The 19,674-nt window shown below is 43.9% G+C and overlaps 1 protein-coding gene across 1 annotated transcript in view; it reads left to right on the top strand.

Annotated features, from left to right (window-relative positions):
- Window positions 1–3,339: 3,339 nt before the first annotated feature.
- The window catches only part of LOC311139990 (von Willebrand factor D and EGF domain-containing protein-like), a gene marked incomplete at both ends in the record, with an annotated part of 25,979 nt that continues 9,644 nt past the window's right edge, over window positions 3,340–19,674 (top strand). The window contains 17 exons of the mRNA XM_084174971.1: window positions 3,340–3,415; window positions 8,274–8,464; window positions 9,388–9,619; window positions 10,296–10,361; window positions 11,087–11,319; window positions 11,764–11,853; window positions 12,040–12,202; window positions 12,428–12,645; window positions 13,011–13,084; window positions 13,229–13,502; window positions 13,849–14,051; window positions 15,897–16,765; window positions 16,981–17,117; window positions 17,350–17,514; window positions 17,869–17,973; window positions 18,881–18,995; window positions 19,574–19,669. Of these exons, the coding sequence (XP_084031097.1) occupies window positions 3,340–3,415; window positions 8,274–8,464; window positions 9,388–9,619; window positions 10,296–10,361; window positions 11,087–11,319; window positions 11,764–11,853; window positions 12,040–12,202; window positions 12,428–12,645; window positions 13,011–13,084; window positions 13,229–13,502; window positions 13,849–14,051; window positions 15,897–16,765; window positions 16,981–17,117; window positions 17,350–17,514; window positions 17,869–17,973; window positions 18,881–18,995; window positions 19,574–19,669 (3,307 nt within the window). The remainder of the gene's footprint in view (window positions 3,416–8,273; window positions 8,465–9,387; window positions 9,620–10,295; window positions 10,362–11,086; window positions 11,320–11,763; window positions 11,854–12,039; window positions 12,203–12,427; window positions 12,646–13,010; window positions 13,085–13,228; window positions 13,503–13,848; window positions 14,052–15,896; window positions 16,766–16,980; window positions 17,118–17,349; window positions 17,515–17,868; window positions 17,974–18,880; window positions 18,996–19,573; window positions 19,670–19,674) is intronic.

Genomic DNA, 19,674 nt, shown 5'->3' with positions numbered 1-19,674 from the left:
ACGTGTATCAGCTGTTGCTTGTTCTCTCTGATTGGGAACCATACTTAAGCAGCCAGTTTTCCCACAGTGTTTGTGGGATCTTGTTCCAGTGTGGTTTGTGTTAGACCGAGGACGTCACGTTATCATTTGTTGTTTTTGTTCGTGTTATCATTATTTAATAAATATGTTCACCTTTCACGCTGCGCCTTGGTCCTCTGTACCCGACGATCGTGACAACATGTCTGGACATGTGTATGGCTTTGGCCTCTTGAGTGGTTCCCTGTTGCAACACCACTGGGCTACATGGACAAGGTCAGTCCGTTAATGGCCCTGTAAGGCCTGTCACTAGAGCTATCATTTACTTTTCCTTGTGCCATAAATCATGGAGCCTGTTCTGTCTTTATCTTTAGTATTTTGCTTCCTTTGTTTTGTTCTGTTGGTGAAATAGTTAAAACTGTGTGTGCTTTACATTTACATTTACATTTACGTCATTTAGCAGACGCTCTTATCCAGAGCGACTTACAAATTGGTGCATTCACCCTATAGCCAGTGGGATAACCACTTTCCACATTTTTTTATTTTTTTATTTTTTTTAGTAGTAGGCTTTACACTGTGATGTAAATATTGTATGTGAGAGGGACGCGTTTTGTGTTGCACAAATTAGGGGCTAAAAGTATAAACAATATAAATACCAAAATCATGTTGTGTGTACATGAAGTTGTGCAATCAGGGTTTGTAAGCGAAGGTCAAGGTAATTACACACTGGTTTTGTTCCATGGTTCCATTAGCTGATATCAGATTTCCCACAGGAGGTATAGGAAGTAGTGTTATTTTCTCCTCACTCCATGCATGCATAACTGATTGTGATGGGGAAAATTGCACAAAATGAGGTCACGTGTTTAGATTAAACTATCAAATTGTCAGTTACCTGTATTTGTTAATTGGTGAGATCACTTATTCTTCCCCCAAGATTAGACTTATACATGATTGTATACAGTGTTCACATGGTTGAAAAACAAAGTGATTAGGAATGAACAAGATTTGACCTAATTACTTGTTATGGGAGAGAAACTGCATGAGGGGGAATATCTGTGCTTTACCTGATAGATTTTCCAGACTCTCATAGGTTGATGGTCCAGGAGATTTACGAGCAAGAGGTTGTTCCTCCCTCTGCCTGAGAGTCGAAAGGAGAAAGCCCTGGACAAGACGGTTAGAGAACCTTTCTCCAGCAGAATATAAAGGTCATCATGTGAAAACCATTCTATGACCTTCAGAAAAAAAAGATCACCCATCTGATTGGTTTGTTTGTTTTTCATGAGCTCTTTGAGCCCACTGAACCCCCCCCCCCCCCCCCCCCCCCCATTAAGGTATCAGTCCTGACTTTATAGAGATATTTAATAATGTGTTATGTAATTTCAACAGTTCTCAAACAAATGTCAGTGTGGGATTTCAATGTGCTATTGAATGATGTCCACAGCTATGGGAAAATTGCAGTCTTTATAAACACAATTCAACATCTGGTTTCTGGTGATCTGACTCATTTTTATGTCTCACACACATTGCCGTTATATTATAGGTTCAACTGAGGCTCAGCAATTAATAGCATTTCCCATTTTTCCCGATGTAGAATCTTAATTTGATCACTATTGTTGCTGATAATTTCCCAGTACATAATGAAAAGCAAACATGTAGTGTATTCGAGGTTTAAAAAATCTTCCAACATTTGTAATTTCCACTTAGAAATGTCAGACTTGATTTGCCATAACAAAAAATGTATCAGCCCCTACAAAACATTTCCATATTAGAATCCACATAATAATTCACATATTGCTTCAGGATTATTTTCATGCTGTAGCAAACTGGCTCAAATTAAGATCCTACATCTGTGTATAAACAATTCAAACTGAGCGATCATTGTCAGGTCAAATATAAACACTGAAAGAGATCTTGGAATGCTGTAAGCACAGTGGTTCCCAACCTTTTTTGCTTACTGTGCCACCAACTGAATTTTGCTCTGCCCGGAGTACCCCTGAAGTACCCCCTCATGTGCATTTTACCAGTAAGCCTATGGTCTCATAAGTTTTCTCAAGTACCCCCTGTGGATAGGCCAAGTACCCCCAAGGGGTCTTAGTACCCCTGGTTGGGAACCACTGCTGTAAGGTATATGGTTGCACAATGCACTTTAAAATGAGAATGGATACAGTTTAGAGTGAGCTACATTGGCCCAAGTGATATCTGGCCTATCCAAAATCCCAGTCTTTGGCGGAGTCATTTTCCTGAAAGATACAGTATGACCATCTGGTTTAGTGGATTGGAGTAGTGACTAAACATCCCATGACTGCATAGTGGATGGAAATCATTATCGCCTACATTGTCGTTGGATATTTAGAGAGAAAACAACACATTTTTTGGATGACTAGGGAAAAAAGGTTTTCATAGGCTGTACACCTCTTTGCCTGTGGTAAATTCAGTTTAACCATACTTGTTCTGGTCCTACGTGGGAGTATGGAATGTGTCTAATTATAGTATACTGCAGAATAACTAAAAGGCAAATTACCTGCCAAGCTCGGTCAAATTGGTCAGGTGTTAACATTTCAATCAACTAATGATATTGTCATAAATTTGCAGTGCTATAATTAATTTCCGTTGTTTTTGTTTATTATGCATTTGTAAAGGTGATAGTATACAACATAATATCATCCACTCAGCAGCACCAACGGTGACAAAATTATGTGTTTTGGGTAGAGTTCACAGACAGTTTGTTGAGTGGTAATTACAGTCCAGAGGAAAAATCAATCATGACTAATAACATTGTGCCAAGAACAAACATTGTAATAACAGTCCATTATTTTCAACAACAAAAAAAGCATCAAAATTCTACTTTTATTTCATTTGCTCACAATGGAAAGCTGCATCAGTTCTCAGTGAATGAATGACCACAATCATGACGACTCGACCACTTTCCTGTTGATACAGCTGAATAGTCCCCGACTTCAATACTCTTATCACTTGTCCTTGTCCAAACAGTCGCCGCTGTAGATTCGGTCGAGATAAGGTTAGTGGATGCTCCTCCTAATATGATGCTGCTATTGCTCGTGGAGTTTGTTGTCACGCGCCGCAGTCCGGTGTGCCGGGGAAGTGCTTTTATCAGCTCTTGCGAACCTCCTAGAAACGGACTTTCTTTGACTCTCGGCTGTGTCTTTGATTTTATCTTATTTCAGCCTATCCCTACTCCTTTTTTAGGCTACTGGAAAACCGAAGGCAGCTGAACTGAGCATACCTTTTGAGGAGCCAAGGACCTTTGTAAAACCGTGGTCTGTCAGTGGTCATTTTGGAAGGCTTCACATTGGCTCGTGAACGATGAAACTTCAAATAGTTGTGAAACTTTTTTATTTCCTTATCATTTTACTCCCAAATACAATGTTTTCTCAAACAGGTAAGTGATATGCTAATGTTATTAACTGATAATGCTACATTGGGACTAAATTGTATGTAGACCGTAAAATGAAGTGCGAAAATTACCTGTAGACTACCAATGGGTTTCAAGCTTCTTTTTTCAAAGGACATGGTTTTTGATTAACATTGTGAACACAGTACGCCTACTATTATGATCGGGGGGGATAAATGTCCCGTAGCTATGGAAGAAAAGGTCACAATACAGTTTTGAATGCTGAAAATATATAATTTATTAGAGCCAGATAAACATTTTCAAAAGTCTCAGATGATTTTGAACCTGCTCTCTCCATTCTTTAGTCCTGTCCATCTGGTAAGAATGGTGTAGATCTGTCGCATGTGTACTGATAGTAAAGTTCATCAATCAAGGTGCTGTCATCCAAGGGCACATACCTACTATGACTCTCATTGCTATGGCAGTCTGTTGACCTGTCATTGGAGGCAGCAGGGGCCAAGCCTGTCTCTGTGTCTTCTCCAACTACAAAAGCCTTTGACCCCTGTGGCCAAGGTGGGAAGAGACACGTGTCCATGAGGGCCGCACACTCTGACAGGGATATGGTGCTGAAGGGTATCTCAGGACATTGACTGTGAGAGTTCCCGTCTTGGCTGAAAAGAGACGGACTGACCAGGTGCTGCTGAGAGTGAACAATGATAGGGTAGCTCTGAAAGCTCCTGTCGTCACCTGCAACGGCTTGTCCGACTGCCATCACTGTGTCATAGTTAGTTGGGCTATGACTTTTCACTTGGCTGCGAATGCTCTGACTCATGCTCATCTCATGTTGGCCTTTCAGTCCCACAGCTCTAACTTTTGGGGTTTTCTCTCCATCTTGCTCTCTATTCATCTTGTCTTCGTCTCTCTTTTCCCTCATGCTGTTCTGCTCTTCATTAACCATTAGCATATATTTCTGCTTCTGACACAAGTCTCTGTCAGAGGTACCCATATCTTCTGTTTGGGCCTCAATTGCCTGACTTGGAAGATTCACCATATCAGTAGCATCCCATCTCTTATACATATCGTTTGTGTTCCCAAACCTCTGATAGTTTGTATAAGAGGTGTTGTCAATTTTGGTTCCAGTCTTGCCCATCACCTCCATCAATCTCCTATATTTCCGAGTGAAACTGTTGGGGTCTCTTTTTGGCCTCGACCTAACAACTCGTCGCCTCTTCTCCTTCTCTCCTTCCATCACCATAGAGGGGATGCTGGGATCAACCACTGACATGGGAGGTATAGCAACACCCACCATGGTTGGAGCACAGTGGTATGGTTGGGGATATGGCTGTGAGGACCAGGTGGGCCAGGCTGGTCCAATAGGCATCATCGGAAGGGGCTGAGGGTGTGCAGTGTAGACATAATCAATCAATTGTGTAGATGGCTGGATGATACCTCCAGAGGTGTAGGCCTCTGTGGAAATGTTTGCAAGAACAGCAGAATCTAGGCCCATATTTGAAGGGTGTCCTGTATATTGAAGACAATCAAATTAGTTTGCTATTAAATATTTGAGAAATCATGACCATCTAGGTTATCTATTTTTGTTAGGCTTGCAATTAATAGTAATCATATTTGATGCTAGTACGATCTAAGTACACTTTCTTTGTGAAGCATTTTCGGATTATTTCATAATCTTTTGTATTGTGGTTCTGCTACTATTCTAGACTGAACAAAAGACGTTCAAACAACATACACTTACCATGATCTTGCTGTAATAATTGTTGTTGGTAATTGTACTGAAAGTTCATTTTCATCCTCTGCTCTTATGTCAGACACATTGTAAAGGTCAAACGTACATAAAATCAAGAGCATCAGTAGCACATTTTAGAATGTTTTTAGAATGTTGCTCCACCATTACCTGACTGTGATGTCAGAACTGTTACTGAGGTGAACACAGCTGATGTTACTGTGGCAACTACCAAACATTCCTGCTCCGAGCTGGAACTGTCATTGGATACATTAGATTACAACATAGATGTAGGGGAAGTAGAAGACAATCACATACAAAGTGGAGCTCCTCACTGTGCATAGTGGATTTGACAATTCCCTGTAAATCACATCACATTAAATTAGTGAAACACGACTGTCCGTGACATGCATAGAGTACAGTGACAGTCAATGTAGAAGACATAGAAGTGAACCACCTTTACCATCTTTTGTAGTATACCCTGTGCATCACTATAGTTTACGAAAAGATACACAAAACACGTGCAAACAAAAAATGGCCATTCATTTATTCCAGATCTCCATTAGTTTTTTCCAGGCACTCATGGTGCCCTTCAGGATGGGTACTGTGGGACTACTCAGGTAGTTCTCCAGAGTGTACTGCTCCCTGTTGATGAACACATTATGGTCCCAGCCCTGTTTGGTGATCCGGGACACCCTTTCTCTCTGCTGCTGGGTCTTCCTCTTCATGTCCTCCCTCTCCTCCCTCTGCCACAGAGAGATGGGCACCGAGGCCTGCCACGGGCTGGGGAAGTAGAGGGAATCAGGGGGGGGTAACCTCCCATGCTGCCCAGGAGGGGTTGGGTGATGGTACGTGTTGGGTAATGAGGGAAACTGATGGCGAGAACCACGGTACCTTCTCCTTAGGTGAGGGTTGGGGGCTTTGAACAGGGTGTGGTTTTGGGTAGTGGGTGGTGCGAAGGGTTGGGAGTGTGTGGGGTCGCTATGGATTGTTCCCCCTAATGAAGTTGGTTGCCTACTCTGACAGAATGGGGAGACAAACTTGGTTGTGCAGCTAGCAGACTTCTGTGAAAGGTTGTCAAGTGTTATTGGGTTGTCAAAGACAGTTGGTTTTGCAGACGAAGGATGTTCAGCTTGGGATGCCCCAATAGTATCTACATCATCTCGTATTATTTTTTCCACCACTGAGGAGTTACAGTTTGCTACGGTAACATTAATCGTCTCAAAGTCTAGCAGTTCCTGGTCCATCAAAATGACTTTTTCTTCTGTCATTTGTTCATTGGGAATGGACTGGTTGGACTGATTGGACGTCTGAGCTTTGACCCCGAGTTTGTGGAAGACCTGAACAGACTGCATCATCTGATGACCCAGACGGCTCCTTGGAGGTTGGGGTGGTCGGGGAGCCTTTGGGGTAGGCCCCGCCTCTAACTTAGCCCCCTTAACGCTACCTTTCTGCTTCCTGGCAGATGAAATGTCTGAACCTGTTCTGTCCCCACCTCCATCTGCAGCATCTCTCCTTGCACATTGAACCACCTCCTTCACAGCACACTTCACTGGACTAGGATTACTCTCCTCTACACCTTCACCATCCCTCTTTTCACCTTCTGTCTTTTCACTGTTCACGCCATCACTACTGTCACCAACCTCTCCAAAGATGGCCGTCTTCTTTGTTGTCTCCCCTCTTCCCTGCTCTGCTTCCTCCTCTTTATTTTTAGTAGCCTCCTCCAATGGGACAGCTGGATTGCCAGTGTTCAGTGTTGTGTCAATAGGTGCCATGGTAATGTTGGTTGCAGGTGCTGGTGCTGGTGCAGCCACATATATGTACCCTGGTGGGGGGCATACTGCCCAGATTTGTGGCACTGGTGGTGGCTGAGGGGGCTGACCTTTGGTAGACAACAATGTGCTATAGATAGCATGTTGATGGGTTTGAGGATGAGAAGGAATGGGTTGATGGTGATGATGAAGATAGTGATGTGGGAGATTGGGATGATTAGGAGACTGCTGGAAATGGGCTGTTACAACCGGAGGGTTTGTGCTGTGATCTATGACCAGAGTTATCTGTCCTGCCAGCAAGCTGTTTCCTGAAAGGAAACCAAATTATCATTTTTTTATTCACAAAATATTTTGTACAGTTTATTATGAATGAATGCATTTGTAAAGTCATTATGCCTTTGCCTTGTTAATTTCTGTCATCCAAAATGATAATTTCATGCCAACTTTAGAATAAAGCATAGATCGTTTTTTAAATAAAAAAATGTATGCACTCACTAACTGTAAGTCGCTCTGGATAAGAGCGTCTGCTAAATGACTAAAATGTAAAAATGTAAAATGTAGTTAGAGAACTTAAAAGCTAACAGCCAGTTTTGAGAGCTCTGAATTGTAATTGAACAGAAAATACTTACCTTGTGTTGAGTCAGGTGTGAAGGTGTTACTCTGGAAAGGGTCCTCCATAGTTATAAACAGTTATTTTTGTTATTTTAGATATTTTAACATAATATTTTTTGAAAATACTTCGTTGTTTTGTCAAGTAATTGTTTGATTGATGCACCTAGAATATCAGTGTCACTCTATGATGTCACAATTTTTTACTTGGTTCTGACTAGAGGGAGTACAACTACGACCAGAAGTGACTTTTTCGTAGCAGGTTAGTATAATTTATGCAGCAGGTTAGGATAATTAACGTGGCAGGTTAGGAGACTTAGGTTAAGGTTAGGAAAACGGTTAGGGTTAGGGTTAGCTAAAATGCTCTCCTAACCTGCTACGAAATGAAACATCTGGTTGTAGCTGTACTACCTCTAGTCACAACTCCTAGACTTTCCATCTCCAGAAAATCATTGTTTTGTTAACTGTCGTTTTTTTGCACAAAAGTACAAACAAGATCACCAAGATCAATATATTTCCAACATTCATTTGTCTCATAATCCCATAACTCCTATTTTACAGTTGTTATGATTAGGCTAGGTCTAGTTATTACATGGTTGCAACATAGTATTGACATAGTGTTTCATTTCTAACTCAGTTGATTGTGTGTGTGTTGAGGGGGTAAACTTGGCATCGGTAACTTGTGTGTATATGCGTGCGCGTGTACATGCTTTGAGTGAAAACAACAGCAACACCTTATTCACTCATGTTTATGCTATATTTGGCTGCTTGTGTCTATCCTCAGTGCTGCCCCCAGAATGTGCTCCGGGGGGTCACTCTCTGCTCCAGAACCCATACCGCAGCACCAGTTTCAGCTCCCGCAGCCTACAGCAGTCAGCCCTCCAGGACTTCATCTGTGACCATTCCCTCATACCAGGCTGGTACCAGTTCCAGATCTTTGACAAGCCCGCCAGCATGCCCACACAATGTGTGGAGGTAAATACAGATAATACGTTTTATTTTATAGTATTTTTTCTCTCTAGGTCTCAAAGCATGTTACAATGTATGGAGGTCACCCCATCCCCCAATGTGTCGCAAACACCCATATTGTTTCTTGACTGTATCCAGCTTGCTAATAATCACCGAAATGAAAGCTAGACAGTCAGGGAGCATTGGAAATTCCAAAAACGATGGCTAGAGGACTATCTTTTTTACATATTTTGACGGCGAGGAAATATATATTTTTTTAATTGTGCCGCCCTCCGGACCTCCTTGAAGACCAATTGTGGCCCCTGGGGAAAAATGAGTTTGACACACCTGGTTTAGGTGGTCTTTCAAAGCAAATGCCATGCCTCAGTCAGAACAGTACAGAAGAGCATTGTCCCAATGATATAAGCTAGCTCTTCTTGCACTAGAGTACTTTTCAGTGAGTAGCCCAGTCATTGCAGTGGTAACATGAGTGCTAGTCTTGGCCTTTGAAGTGAACATAGGCTCTTTGTTCCAAGGAGACTGGGATGGTATCAGCATTAAGCAAAGGACCAAAGAGAGCGAGAGACAGGAGAGAGACGAGAGAGACAGGAGAGAGACAGGAAACATTTTCAGTTCCTCATTTTACCTGGGCTGCCTGCTGTGCTGCAGACTGAAGGATCCATCATAGGTGTCAGCTTCCTCTTCTTCCCAGGGCATTGTCATGTGTCATATTGCAGTTGTTGCCTGCAAAGTGTCGCCCTACCAATCATTACCCATGTAGTTGTATTATTACCACCCAGTATAAACTAGCCTGGTCCCAGACATGTTTGTGCTGTCTTACTTATTGTCACAATGAGTGACAAGGAGTTTGCGAGACAGTGCAAACAGATCTGGAACCAGGCTCAAGTAGTCTTATTCTGTTCTCCATTGTCTTCATCTGTGTCCACCAGGTGAACCACTGTGGGACCCAGGCCCCAGTGTGGCTGTCTCTGGGGGAGGGCGAGAGCCTCCCGCGGCCCCTGGAGGTGACGCAACTGACGGCCTGTGCCACCTGGCAGTTCTTCCTCAGCAGCAGTAAGGACTGCTGCCTGTTCCGCATCCCTGTCACCGTGCGCAACTGTGGAGACTTCTACGTCTACCTGCTCCAGCCCACCCAGGGTTGCATGGGCTACTGCGCACAGGGTACAGCAGCTGTTTACGATAGTCTGTTTAGGTGGAGGCAATGAGGAGCTCTATACGCTATGAAAGTGAGGCTGCATTTTCCAGGAAGTAGCCTTGAAGTCATTTTTTTCTTTTGTAGGCTTTTTGAAGGGTCTTCAATGGGCAGAAACGTAGCGCAATGGTCTTCAGCGCCAAAATGTCATAAAAGGCATCTATCTGGCAGAAGTCAATTCATCCACAAACACAAATATAATTGTGTAAATGACCGTGTTTTCATGAATTTGATGGTATAATCGTCAAGCCCATTCAAAAGATTAGGGCTGACCCCGGAAGTATGATGTAATGCTGCATCACTTTCATAGCGTATTGCCAATGCTCTATGCTTTGATCTCTTTATGTGTCAATGTAAACGTGACAGTGCTGTAGGTTTCTTTAAAAGTGTTTGCTAAATGCTGGACATGCTCCTAGAATAGAATAGATCTAATTTAATTATTTAAGAGGGAATTCTTATAGTGGTAATAGCGGATGTAAAGGTGACATGATACAACTGTCAAAAACACTAGAGAATTAGCACTAACTGCATGTAACTCATTCAACTGTTATTTATGTGCTAGTGATTCAGACCTCTGTAGCGTTAACTGTTACGACCACCATTGTTCATTGTCTGTTAATTGTCCTGCTATCATTCACCATGCAGAGATGTCAGACTCTGCGGCGGTGGTGTGTGGTCCTGACGAGGTGGAGGTTGATGGAACGTGTAAAGGTGAGTGAGGTCTATAGGAGGCCCTTGTTAAAGTCAGACACCACAACAAGCCACGTCAGAATTGCCAGGCGGTGTGGAATGCAGCAACAGGCCCCTCACAGGTCCTCTTAATGAGCTAAGCATGTGTGTCCTGCCGCCCGCGTCCCTCGCCCCATCTCCATGACGATCTCCATGACGATATCTCTCACTGAGGTCATGAATTATCCCTCCTCTGGTTTTATGGCGAAGGAGGAGGGGGGCTGGGGACATAGGTGGATGGTTTAATTAACTTTAATTCACACAAGAGAAGTTATCAAGTTGGAAGGAATACTATAAATAGGAGAAGGTACCTACTGTTTTGGTTTGTTATGGTTGGCCCCTTTCCCTGATTAGGGTTACAGAAATAGACCAAAATGTTGGAACCCACTGTTGGGCTGTGGCTGAGGACTGGTTCCATGCCTGAAATATTGATTTTGATTACTTGGTGGGTCACAAGACAAAAACATTCAGCCAAGCTTGTATTATACACAACCATCTCATATCACCCAAATACTGTATAAATTATTACCTGCTATATCCATGTAAATACCAGGGACATGTTCAGTAGGAAGAAAACTGAGTGCAACTGGTAGGTACTTCCCATTTTGTCCAACAAGACATTCAGTCTAATTTTGTCAAATAAAACATGTTGCTAAACATTTTGTTACGGTTTACCCTACTGAACACGACTCCGTTATCCTTTCCAGCTAAACAGCCTCCTTCCCCAGCGGTGCCTGTGATAGTAGCAGAGCTCTCTGGGAGCATCGTCTACCTGAAGTGCAGCTTCGAAGGCCACAGCCTGAACAGCTCCCTAGGCTATGTGGTGGCCTGGTCTCGCCTCTCCCCCCAAGGCACCAAAGAAGAACTGAAACAGGAGACTACTGTCCAAACCTTTGCTTTCATCGAGCTGGACGGGATCAATCTCCGACTGGGGGACAAGGTGGGTAGAAGTTACCCCTAACCACTGACGCAGGGGCAGATATCTTTCCTCTCTCTAATGGTTAAGGATAAGATCGAGGGTAGTGCAATTTGATTCGAGACTTGCGGTTATGGGTAGCTTCTACCTCACTTGTAAAACAGTCAAACGCAAAAACAATGCTAGCTTCCGAGCTCTCTCTCAAAACTGAAGTGAATTTGTTTTACAAGTGAGGATATAGAGCGATAGAGCTGGCCGTGTTTAAAACCTAGATTGCCACCGGCCATCAAAGTTAAACAGTATATTGTCTTGTCATCCTTTTATGAAACTCTAGTCAGACATGTTGTTTTGTTTTACTGTGGTATCATGTCTATCACCTGGCTTCAACTATAAAGGCTTTTATACATCCTGAACTGTAGCCTCTCTCTTCCTCTTGAACGGCTGTGGCTGTCCTTCCCTCTCTGTCAGATTTACTGCAGTTGCTCCAGTTTTTTTCTGGACTCGCCGGACATCCAGGGAACCCCAGTGGAGAGCAAAGAGTTCTTCGCCGGGATCAGGGTAAATCAAAGAGATAGAGAACACTATTTCAAGGATTTGGTGTTTGAGTGTGTGTAAAGTGTGTAAGGTGTGTGTGCGGGCGTGCCTGTCTGTCTGTCTCTCTCTCTGGGTCTGGGTTTGTGTGTCTCCTTTTGTTTTAAGTAGTCACTGGTTAGTCAGAATGTCTCTTGTGACTTGTCTCTGCAGTTGAGACCAGAGGTGACTACTGTGTCTGAGGATGGGAAGGACTATGAGTTGACTGTGGAGAGTACCATCCCTGTCCCCTGCCCTGGCGATGCCTCCTCCTCCTCCTCCTCCTCCTCCACAGAGCAGTGTACTCTCTCCTTACACCTGAGTACAAGCAATCAAGGTAAAGGCTTCGTAAGTAATCCTGCATACTCACAGTATCACCTCAGTAAAGTTATATTCTTCACAATTTAGTATTTTTAATAACTGATTTTGGCAATACGTTTGATTTCCATAGCGTCTTGATTCTCCAGTGACAACGCATTCTGACATGTCGGTATCCCTACGAAATAGACAAAAACAAAGCCAACGACAACAACCATTAAATGATCTATTTGTTCCTCCATAGGAGAGGATCTGCTGGGTCCAGATGTGGTGTTGTCCTCGTGCCAGGTGGATCTCTCCCAGAGCCTGGGGTGTCGTAACGGGGTGTGTAGCCAGGCCCTGGTTCACCTCAGCGCTGTCACAGACTTCCTCAGGGACGGAGACAGGACGACACAGATCTCTGTCAAACCCATCGTCACATCCAACTTCCTCTGGAGCGGCTACACACCACAGAGTGTCCAGGTACTGTAAAACCTTGTGATGGGTTGGGAGGAGAGGGGATGGTTTTTATTAGCCTGGTCCCAGATCTGTTTGTGTTATCTTGCCAACTCCTATGGTCATTGTCACACTGTTTGGCATAAAACTTTGTAAGACAGCATAAACAGATCTGGGACCAGTCTAGGTTGTTACACTTAACTCACTCAATGGAGAATATGCTATGATGCTGTATATACTGTATAGTGTACAATTGCCCATACACAAACTGTAAGTTGCCAACACAATCATATAAGCATGTTCTGTATACACTTTATTTTCTCATCTAGATAGCTGAATGTGAAAATGAAATAAATTATATTTGATATGTGATATCTGCTTTGTGTTTTCAGATCACAGTGAAGGATGTTCCCTCTGCATACTGCTACTCTTTCACTGATCCTCACATCATCACGTTTGATGGCAGGTACTTCAATCACTTCTTTTTAGTCAGCATAAATGATAGATGCAGTCATGGCAATATTAGTCTGCAAATATGATAACAATCACAAGAATACACATTACAGTAACTGATACTGTACTGTAATGTATTTAATGCATTTCCTTCCAGGCAGTATGACAACTACCAGATTGGTACGTTTGTGCTGTACAAGAGCACGCGGCAGCCGTTCGAGGTCCATGTGCGCCAGTGGGAGTGCGGGAGCGTGGTCCACGGCGCCTCGTGCATGTGCGGCTTCGTCGCGAGGGACGGCGGTGACGTCATAGCCTTCGACATGTGCAACGGCGAGCTGGGGGACACCAGGCCGCACCTGTCAGTGAAGAACAGGGACGTGGGCAAGAGCGGCATCCGCATCACTGAGTCTTACCAAGGACGCAAAGTCACAGTGAGTGAATAAATAAGTAAATAAAATGTAACATTAAAACATTTTTTTAAATAAAGTTGTCCTCTGATGAGTTGGTGGTGCCAGGAAAAAGAAAAGGTTACTGAGTGGAAGCCCACGCCCACAGGAAGTAGTCATTAGCCAATAGGGTGTTGTGAAAGGCAGTGTAAACTTACAGTGCAAAGTCGGTATTCAATTGTTTATGCTAATTATGATATGATACAGACTGTGATGATATAGCGAAGCACTGGAAAGCAGAAAATAATTTAGTCTCAATAGAATAGAGTAAAATCAAATGAAATACAACAGAATACAATAGGATCTAATCCCCTTTCTGTCTGTGCTGTAGATGACCTTCTCATCTGGGGCATTTGTGTGTGCCGATGTGTCTGACTGGGGCATGAGTCTGACCCTGAGGGCCCCCAGCTCAGACTGGGGCTACACCGAGGGCCTGTGTGGAACGTATGACGGACAGACGCACAATGACCTCCACACAGCAGGGGGCGCAGCGCTGGACAATGAAGACGTAGCAGCCTTCATCTCTGAATGGAGGTTAGTCTGATGCCAAATCTCAAATCAACCTCTAGTCCCTAACTTTATGGAGTTTGCAGATTCTAACCAGCCTACCAATGATTGCATTGCAGCTTTCATTGTAATTCCTATGCCTATACAGTTTCTTTAAATCTGCAAAACAGGAGCAGGCTTTTGGATATTAATCATTTTGAACATTTACAGTACCAGTCAAAAGTTTGGACACACCTACTCCTTCAAGGGTTTTTCTTTATTTTCACTATTTTTTACATTGTAGAACAATAGTGAAGATATCAAAACTATGAATAACACATATGGAATCATGTAGTAACCAAAAAAGTGTTAAACAGATCAACATGTATGTTGTATTTGAGATTCTTCAAATAGCCACCCTTTGCCTTGATGACAGCTTTGCACACTCTTGGCATTCTCTCAACCAGCTTCATGAGGTAGTCACCTGGAATGCATTTCAATTAACAGGTGTACCTTCTTAAAAGTTAATTAGTGGAATGTATTTCCTTCTTAATGCATTTGAGCCAACCAGTTGTGTTGTGACAAGGTAGGGGGGGGTATACAGAAGATAGCCCTATTTGGTAAAAAATCAAGTCCATATTATTGCAAGAACAGCTCAAATAAGCAAAGAGAAATGACAGTCCGTCATTACTTTAAGACATGAAGGTCAGTCAATACGGAACATTTCAAGAACTTTTAACGTTTCTTCAATGCAGTCGCAAAAACCATCAAGCATTATGATGAAACTGGCTCTCATGAGGACCACCACAGGAATGGAAGACCCAGAGTTACCTCTGCTGCAGAGGATAAGTTCATTAGCGTTACCAGCCTCAGAAATTGCAGCCCAAATAAATGCTTCACAGAGTTCAAGTCACAGACACATCTCAACATCAACTGTTCAGAGGGGACTGTGTGAATCAGGCCTTCATGGTCGAATTGCTGCAAAGAAACCATTACTAAAGGACACCAATAAGAAGAAGAGACCTGCTTGGGCCAAGAAACACGAGCAATGGACATTAGTCCGGTGGAAATCTGTCCTTTGGTCTGGAGTCCAAATTTGAGATTTTTGGTTCCAACCGCTGTGTCTTTGTGAGACGCAGAGTAGGTAAACGGATGATCTCCGCATCTGTGGTTCCCACCATGAAGAATGGAGGAGGAGGTGTGATGGTGTGGGGGTGCTTTGCTGGTGACACTGTCTGTGATTTATTTAGAATTCAACACTTAACCAGCATGGCTACCACAGCATTCTGCAGCGATGCACCATCCCATCTGGTTTGGGCTTAGTGGGACTATCATTTGTTTTTCAACAGGATAATGACCCAACACACCTCCGGGCTGTGTAAGGGCTATTTTACCAAGAAGGAGAGTGATGGAGTGCTGCATCAGTTGACCTGGCCTCCACAATCCCCCGACCTCAACCCAATTGAGATGGTTTGGGATGAGTCGGACGGCAGAGTGAAGGAAAAGCAGCCAACAAGTGCTCAGCATATGTGGGAACTCCTTCAAGAGTGTTGGAAAAGCATTCCAGGTGAAGCTGGTTGAGAGAATGCTAAGAGTGTGCAAAGCTGTCATCAAGGCAAAGGGTGGCTATTTGAAGAATCTCAAATCTCAAATATATTTTGATTTGTTTAATACTTTTTTGGTTACTACATGATTCCATATGTGTTATTTCATAGTTTTGATGTCTTCAATATTATTCTACAATGTAGAAAATAGTACAAATAAAGAAAAACCCTTGAATGAGTAGGTGTGTCCAAACTTTTGACTGGTACTGTACATGAGCTCTTTCAGCTGTGGTTGTGATGTATTTCCATAGAAATCCTAACTGATGAGTTTGTATTTCTCTTCTGGCAGACTCCCTCCTGGTAGCAGCTTGTTTGACACCGTTCCGTCCTATCAGAGCGCCCCAAACCCTCACAGGTACTGTAACTGTGAAGAAGAGTCCCGCCCCAAATCCCCGCGAACCAGGTCTCAGCCAATCCCTGGCTCTGACTCCTCCTGTTATCACCACGGCAACGTGAGACTCCACAGTATAATCCCCACTCTAGATGTCACTGCCGAATACATCAACTCAGTAGAGCTGTTCAAAGGCCACCATGTCTACCCCTCAGGGAACTCCAACCAGCATGGCCAGGCCGAGGACACCGCCTCCCAGCCTGGAGAGAGAGGCTCTACCCTAACAGGCTCCAGCCATGGAGCCAACAACCAGAGAAGCCGTGGAAGGCGCCAGTCCTACCAGTTCCTCCCCAACACGCCCTACCAGAGCTTGAGCCAGTCCGACCTGGAGGGCTTCACCTACTTCTTCCCAGAGGACCACGAGCTGGCAGCCCAGCCCGAGTCCTCCCCTCCCCCCACCTGGCCCACCCCGTCTGGGCTAACACAGCTCCAGGCCAGGGTGCAGTGCCAGCGGGTGGTGGCTAACTCCAGTGTGGCCCTGGGCTGCGGCCGGCTCTTAGGCCCGGCCATAGTGAGCCAGGCGGTGGCTATGTGCGTCAGCGACCTCCAGCTAAAGGACGACCAGGCCTGGGTGGGCGCCACTCTGCCTCTGCTTGAGAACGAGTGTGAGAGGAGGCTAGTGGAGGAGAGGGGGAGAGAGGGAGAGCACCAGGACATGTTGTCCTTCCTCAAGTGTCCTAATCTATGTAATGGGAATGGGCAGTGCTCCGAGTGGGGGTGTTTGTGCTTCCCCGGATTCGGCTCCTACGACTGCAGCGTTATCTCTGGTAAGAAGAGGGCAGGATTGGATCAGTAACACACATCTATAAGTCAATCATACATATTGTAAGTCAACACTAGGCCAGGGTTTGGCTTATAGTTAATCAAAATGAAAGACATATCACAGTAATTAGCTAATCCTAGTAAAGCGATTAAAAAACCTGCTGGCATTTTTTTTGCTTTCTATTTCTGTCTGTCTCTGGTGTCGTCTGGGATGGTGAAGACCAGACTCCAGAGATCACAGAGCTGGAGAACGAGGGACTGTGTGATGTCAGACAGAGTGACTGCTCCACTGTACAGGTCTTTGGGCAAGGCTTCAAAGACTCCTATGAACTCAAGTGTGAATTTTTGAAGGAAAAGGTACCATACTACATCACACACACAAACACACACATACACACCGACACCGACACCGACACACACACCGACACACACACACACACACACACACACACACACACACACACACACACACACACACACACACACACACACACACACACATACACACACACACACCTCCATACTTGTGATATTATTTTCTGTAGCACAGTACTTCTGACCCCGCCTGTCTCTGTCTGTGTGTGTCCAGTTTGTGGATGGTGAGTGGACCCTGGACGAACCTCAGTTTTCCCTGGCTACCTTCCTGGATGTGTCAGGTCTGGAGTGTCGGCTCCCCCTGGAGTACCGACAACCCACTGCAGGCGTGGACCTGGATATGGCCACCGACAGACCCCTCGCACGCTGGCAGATCAAAGTCAGTGGAACAACACTATGCAGCACATCTCAGTAATGTTTTTGCCATTTCTAACCAGGAACCAGTCTTAAGCTGTGACCCAAAAGGCCCCAACCCACCAATGGGTCCAGACTCATTTGGGAATGGGCCAATGACCCATAAAATATAGCTGGATAACAGAGCCCTAAACAATAGTACTATTTGTAGCAGGGCAGTGTTCTGGTCTAGTGTTCTGATATGGTTTGTTTGCACACCTACCAGATGTTTTCAAGATGGTGAAACCTGGACAAGATACCCTTACTTATAGTAGTAGCTTCTGTAAATATTTATTACCAGTAGTCACTGATAACTAAGTCATTAACATTGTCTTGGCAGGTGTCCAACGATGGCTACGGCTACAGCAATGCCAAGATCCTGACCCTGTTCGATGGAGCCTGTCAGATCTGCACGCTCAATGCTGACGTTCTCTGTACCTCGAGGGTGGGTTTCTCTTTGTTTTTTTCTCAGGGTTTTAATGGTATCACAACGTTTCTGGTAGCAAGATCAGAATGTGTTGTTTAATGATTAGAGTCTGATTTTAAATGATTCAATACTTGTAACAGGTTAACTTTCTTCCTTTTTTTCATGTCCTTGTTCCTTGTGTTTTCCAATTTGATTGAGAAAATGTTCTCAGCCTGAGGATGCATGAATCAGCTTCTCGTAGTTTGTGTTCTTTTTCAGCCACTAACATTCAACAGATACAGTACATTATGTTGTGGGACATTCAACAGATGTTCAGGCTAGCTCAAATTTCAGGCCCCTTTCCCACCAGGAAAAACCAGCACATGCGGCCTGGCCCCTCTTAAAACTAAATGTGAGTGTAGCACATGGGGATGTGTGAAACTTACCCATCAGCCTGAAGCGTCTTAACATACGGCGCCACACAAAAAGCTAGCTATGTGGCGCAAGTGGGGACACTTCAGGCTGAGGAATACGTTTCACACATCTCCATGTGCTACCTGAGCACCACTCCTCCTAGTTATGTGTGCCAACCAGTTTCTTCTGAAGAACTCAAACAGAACATTTATCACCCAAACAAAAAGTGGCCAATGCTCTGTTTGTCATTTAATGTATGCTGGAGGTCCATATAGAAGTGGTGTGGGTGAGATGATAGGTTGAAGCTGGCATGATTACCTCTCTGGCATCTCTTAACACAGGAAACAATTAGGTGTTTTAGTCCAATCAAGGTTCACTTGCGTGTGTATGCAGTAAGTCAATGCCAGCCCTGTTCTCTTGTTGGCCCGAAAAGTGTTCCTGGTTCCTATTTCAATGGCAAGATCAGATGTTTGATGTTTTCTAAAAGGCAAACAGATATATGCCAATTGTGTTGCTGTGTATCGATCCCCAGGAGAAAACATGCAACATTGACAGTGTATGTTATGGAGAGGGAGACCGAAATCCCAGAAGCCCTTGCTTGATATGCCGACCAGACTCCTCCAAGTACACATGGTCCATCGCTGAGAGTAAGTACAGCACCCTCTACTAATACTACAATATGTAGTACTCTATAATTACTTTTAATATTATACAAATGCATCTGTATACAAATTCATACCAAGCCAACTGAAATCGGAAAAAGGTATTTGCTACCACCAACTACTGACGACAGCACACGGTCACAGAGAACACATATGGCTGCATGGTCTCTGGAATATGTTAACATGTCAACAGCTCAGAGTTGGTCATGCTGTAGGGAATAAGGTGTGATTGAGGTCAGCGTAATTACAGAAACTTAAAGTACTTTGTGTACTGTAATTGTGGTTGATTCAATGTGTTCCAATGCCTTCTTTTTGCTGTGATTTGATTTTAGTTTTCTTTGTTAATATAAAATTAGGCCAAATCACTCCAGATTAAACTGGTTTGAACGAGGAATGAAAACAGAAAATCTAAATTTTACAAAGATCGATAAACATATCAATAAACAAGTTGAAATAAAGGAACATTATTGTACCTCAAATAAGGATATGGCCTTTAATTATGAAATTATTAAAGTATTAGGTTATTATTATGTTATTACTAAATACTATTCTGCTCCTGGCAGAGAACGAGCCTCCAGTGTTTCAGGCAGCCCAGGGGCGTCTGCAGACGTTCCAGGGGGAGAACTTTGTGTACCAGCTGCAGGCTCAGGACCCAGAGGGCTCT

This window comes from Coregonus lavaretus (genome assembly GCF_964263955.1).
Source record: "Coregonus lavaretus genome assembly, chromosome: 13".
Classification (NCBI taxonomy): Eukaryota; Metazoa; Chordata; class Actinopteri; order Salmoniformes; family Salmonidae; genus Coregonus; species Coregonus lavaretus.
This window is presented reverse-complemented; position numbering and strand designations above follow the sequence as displayed.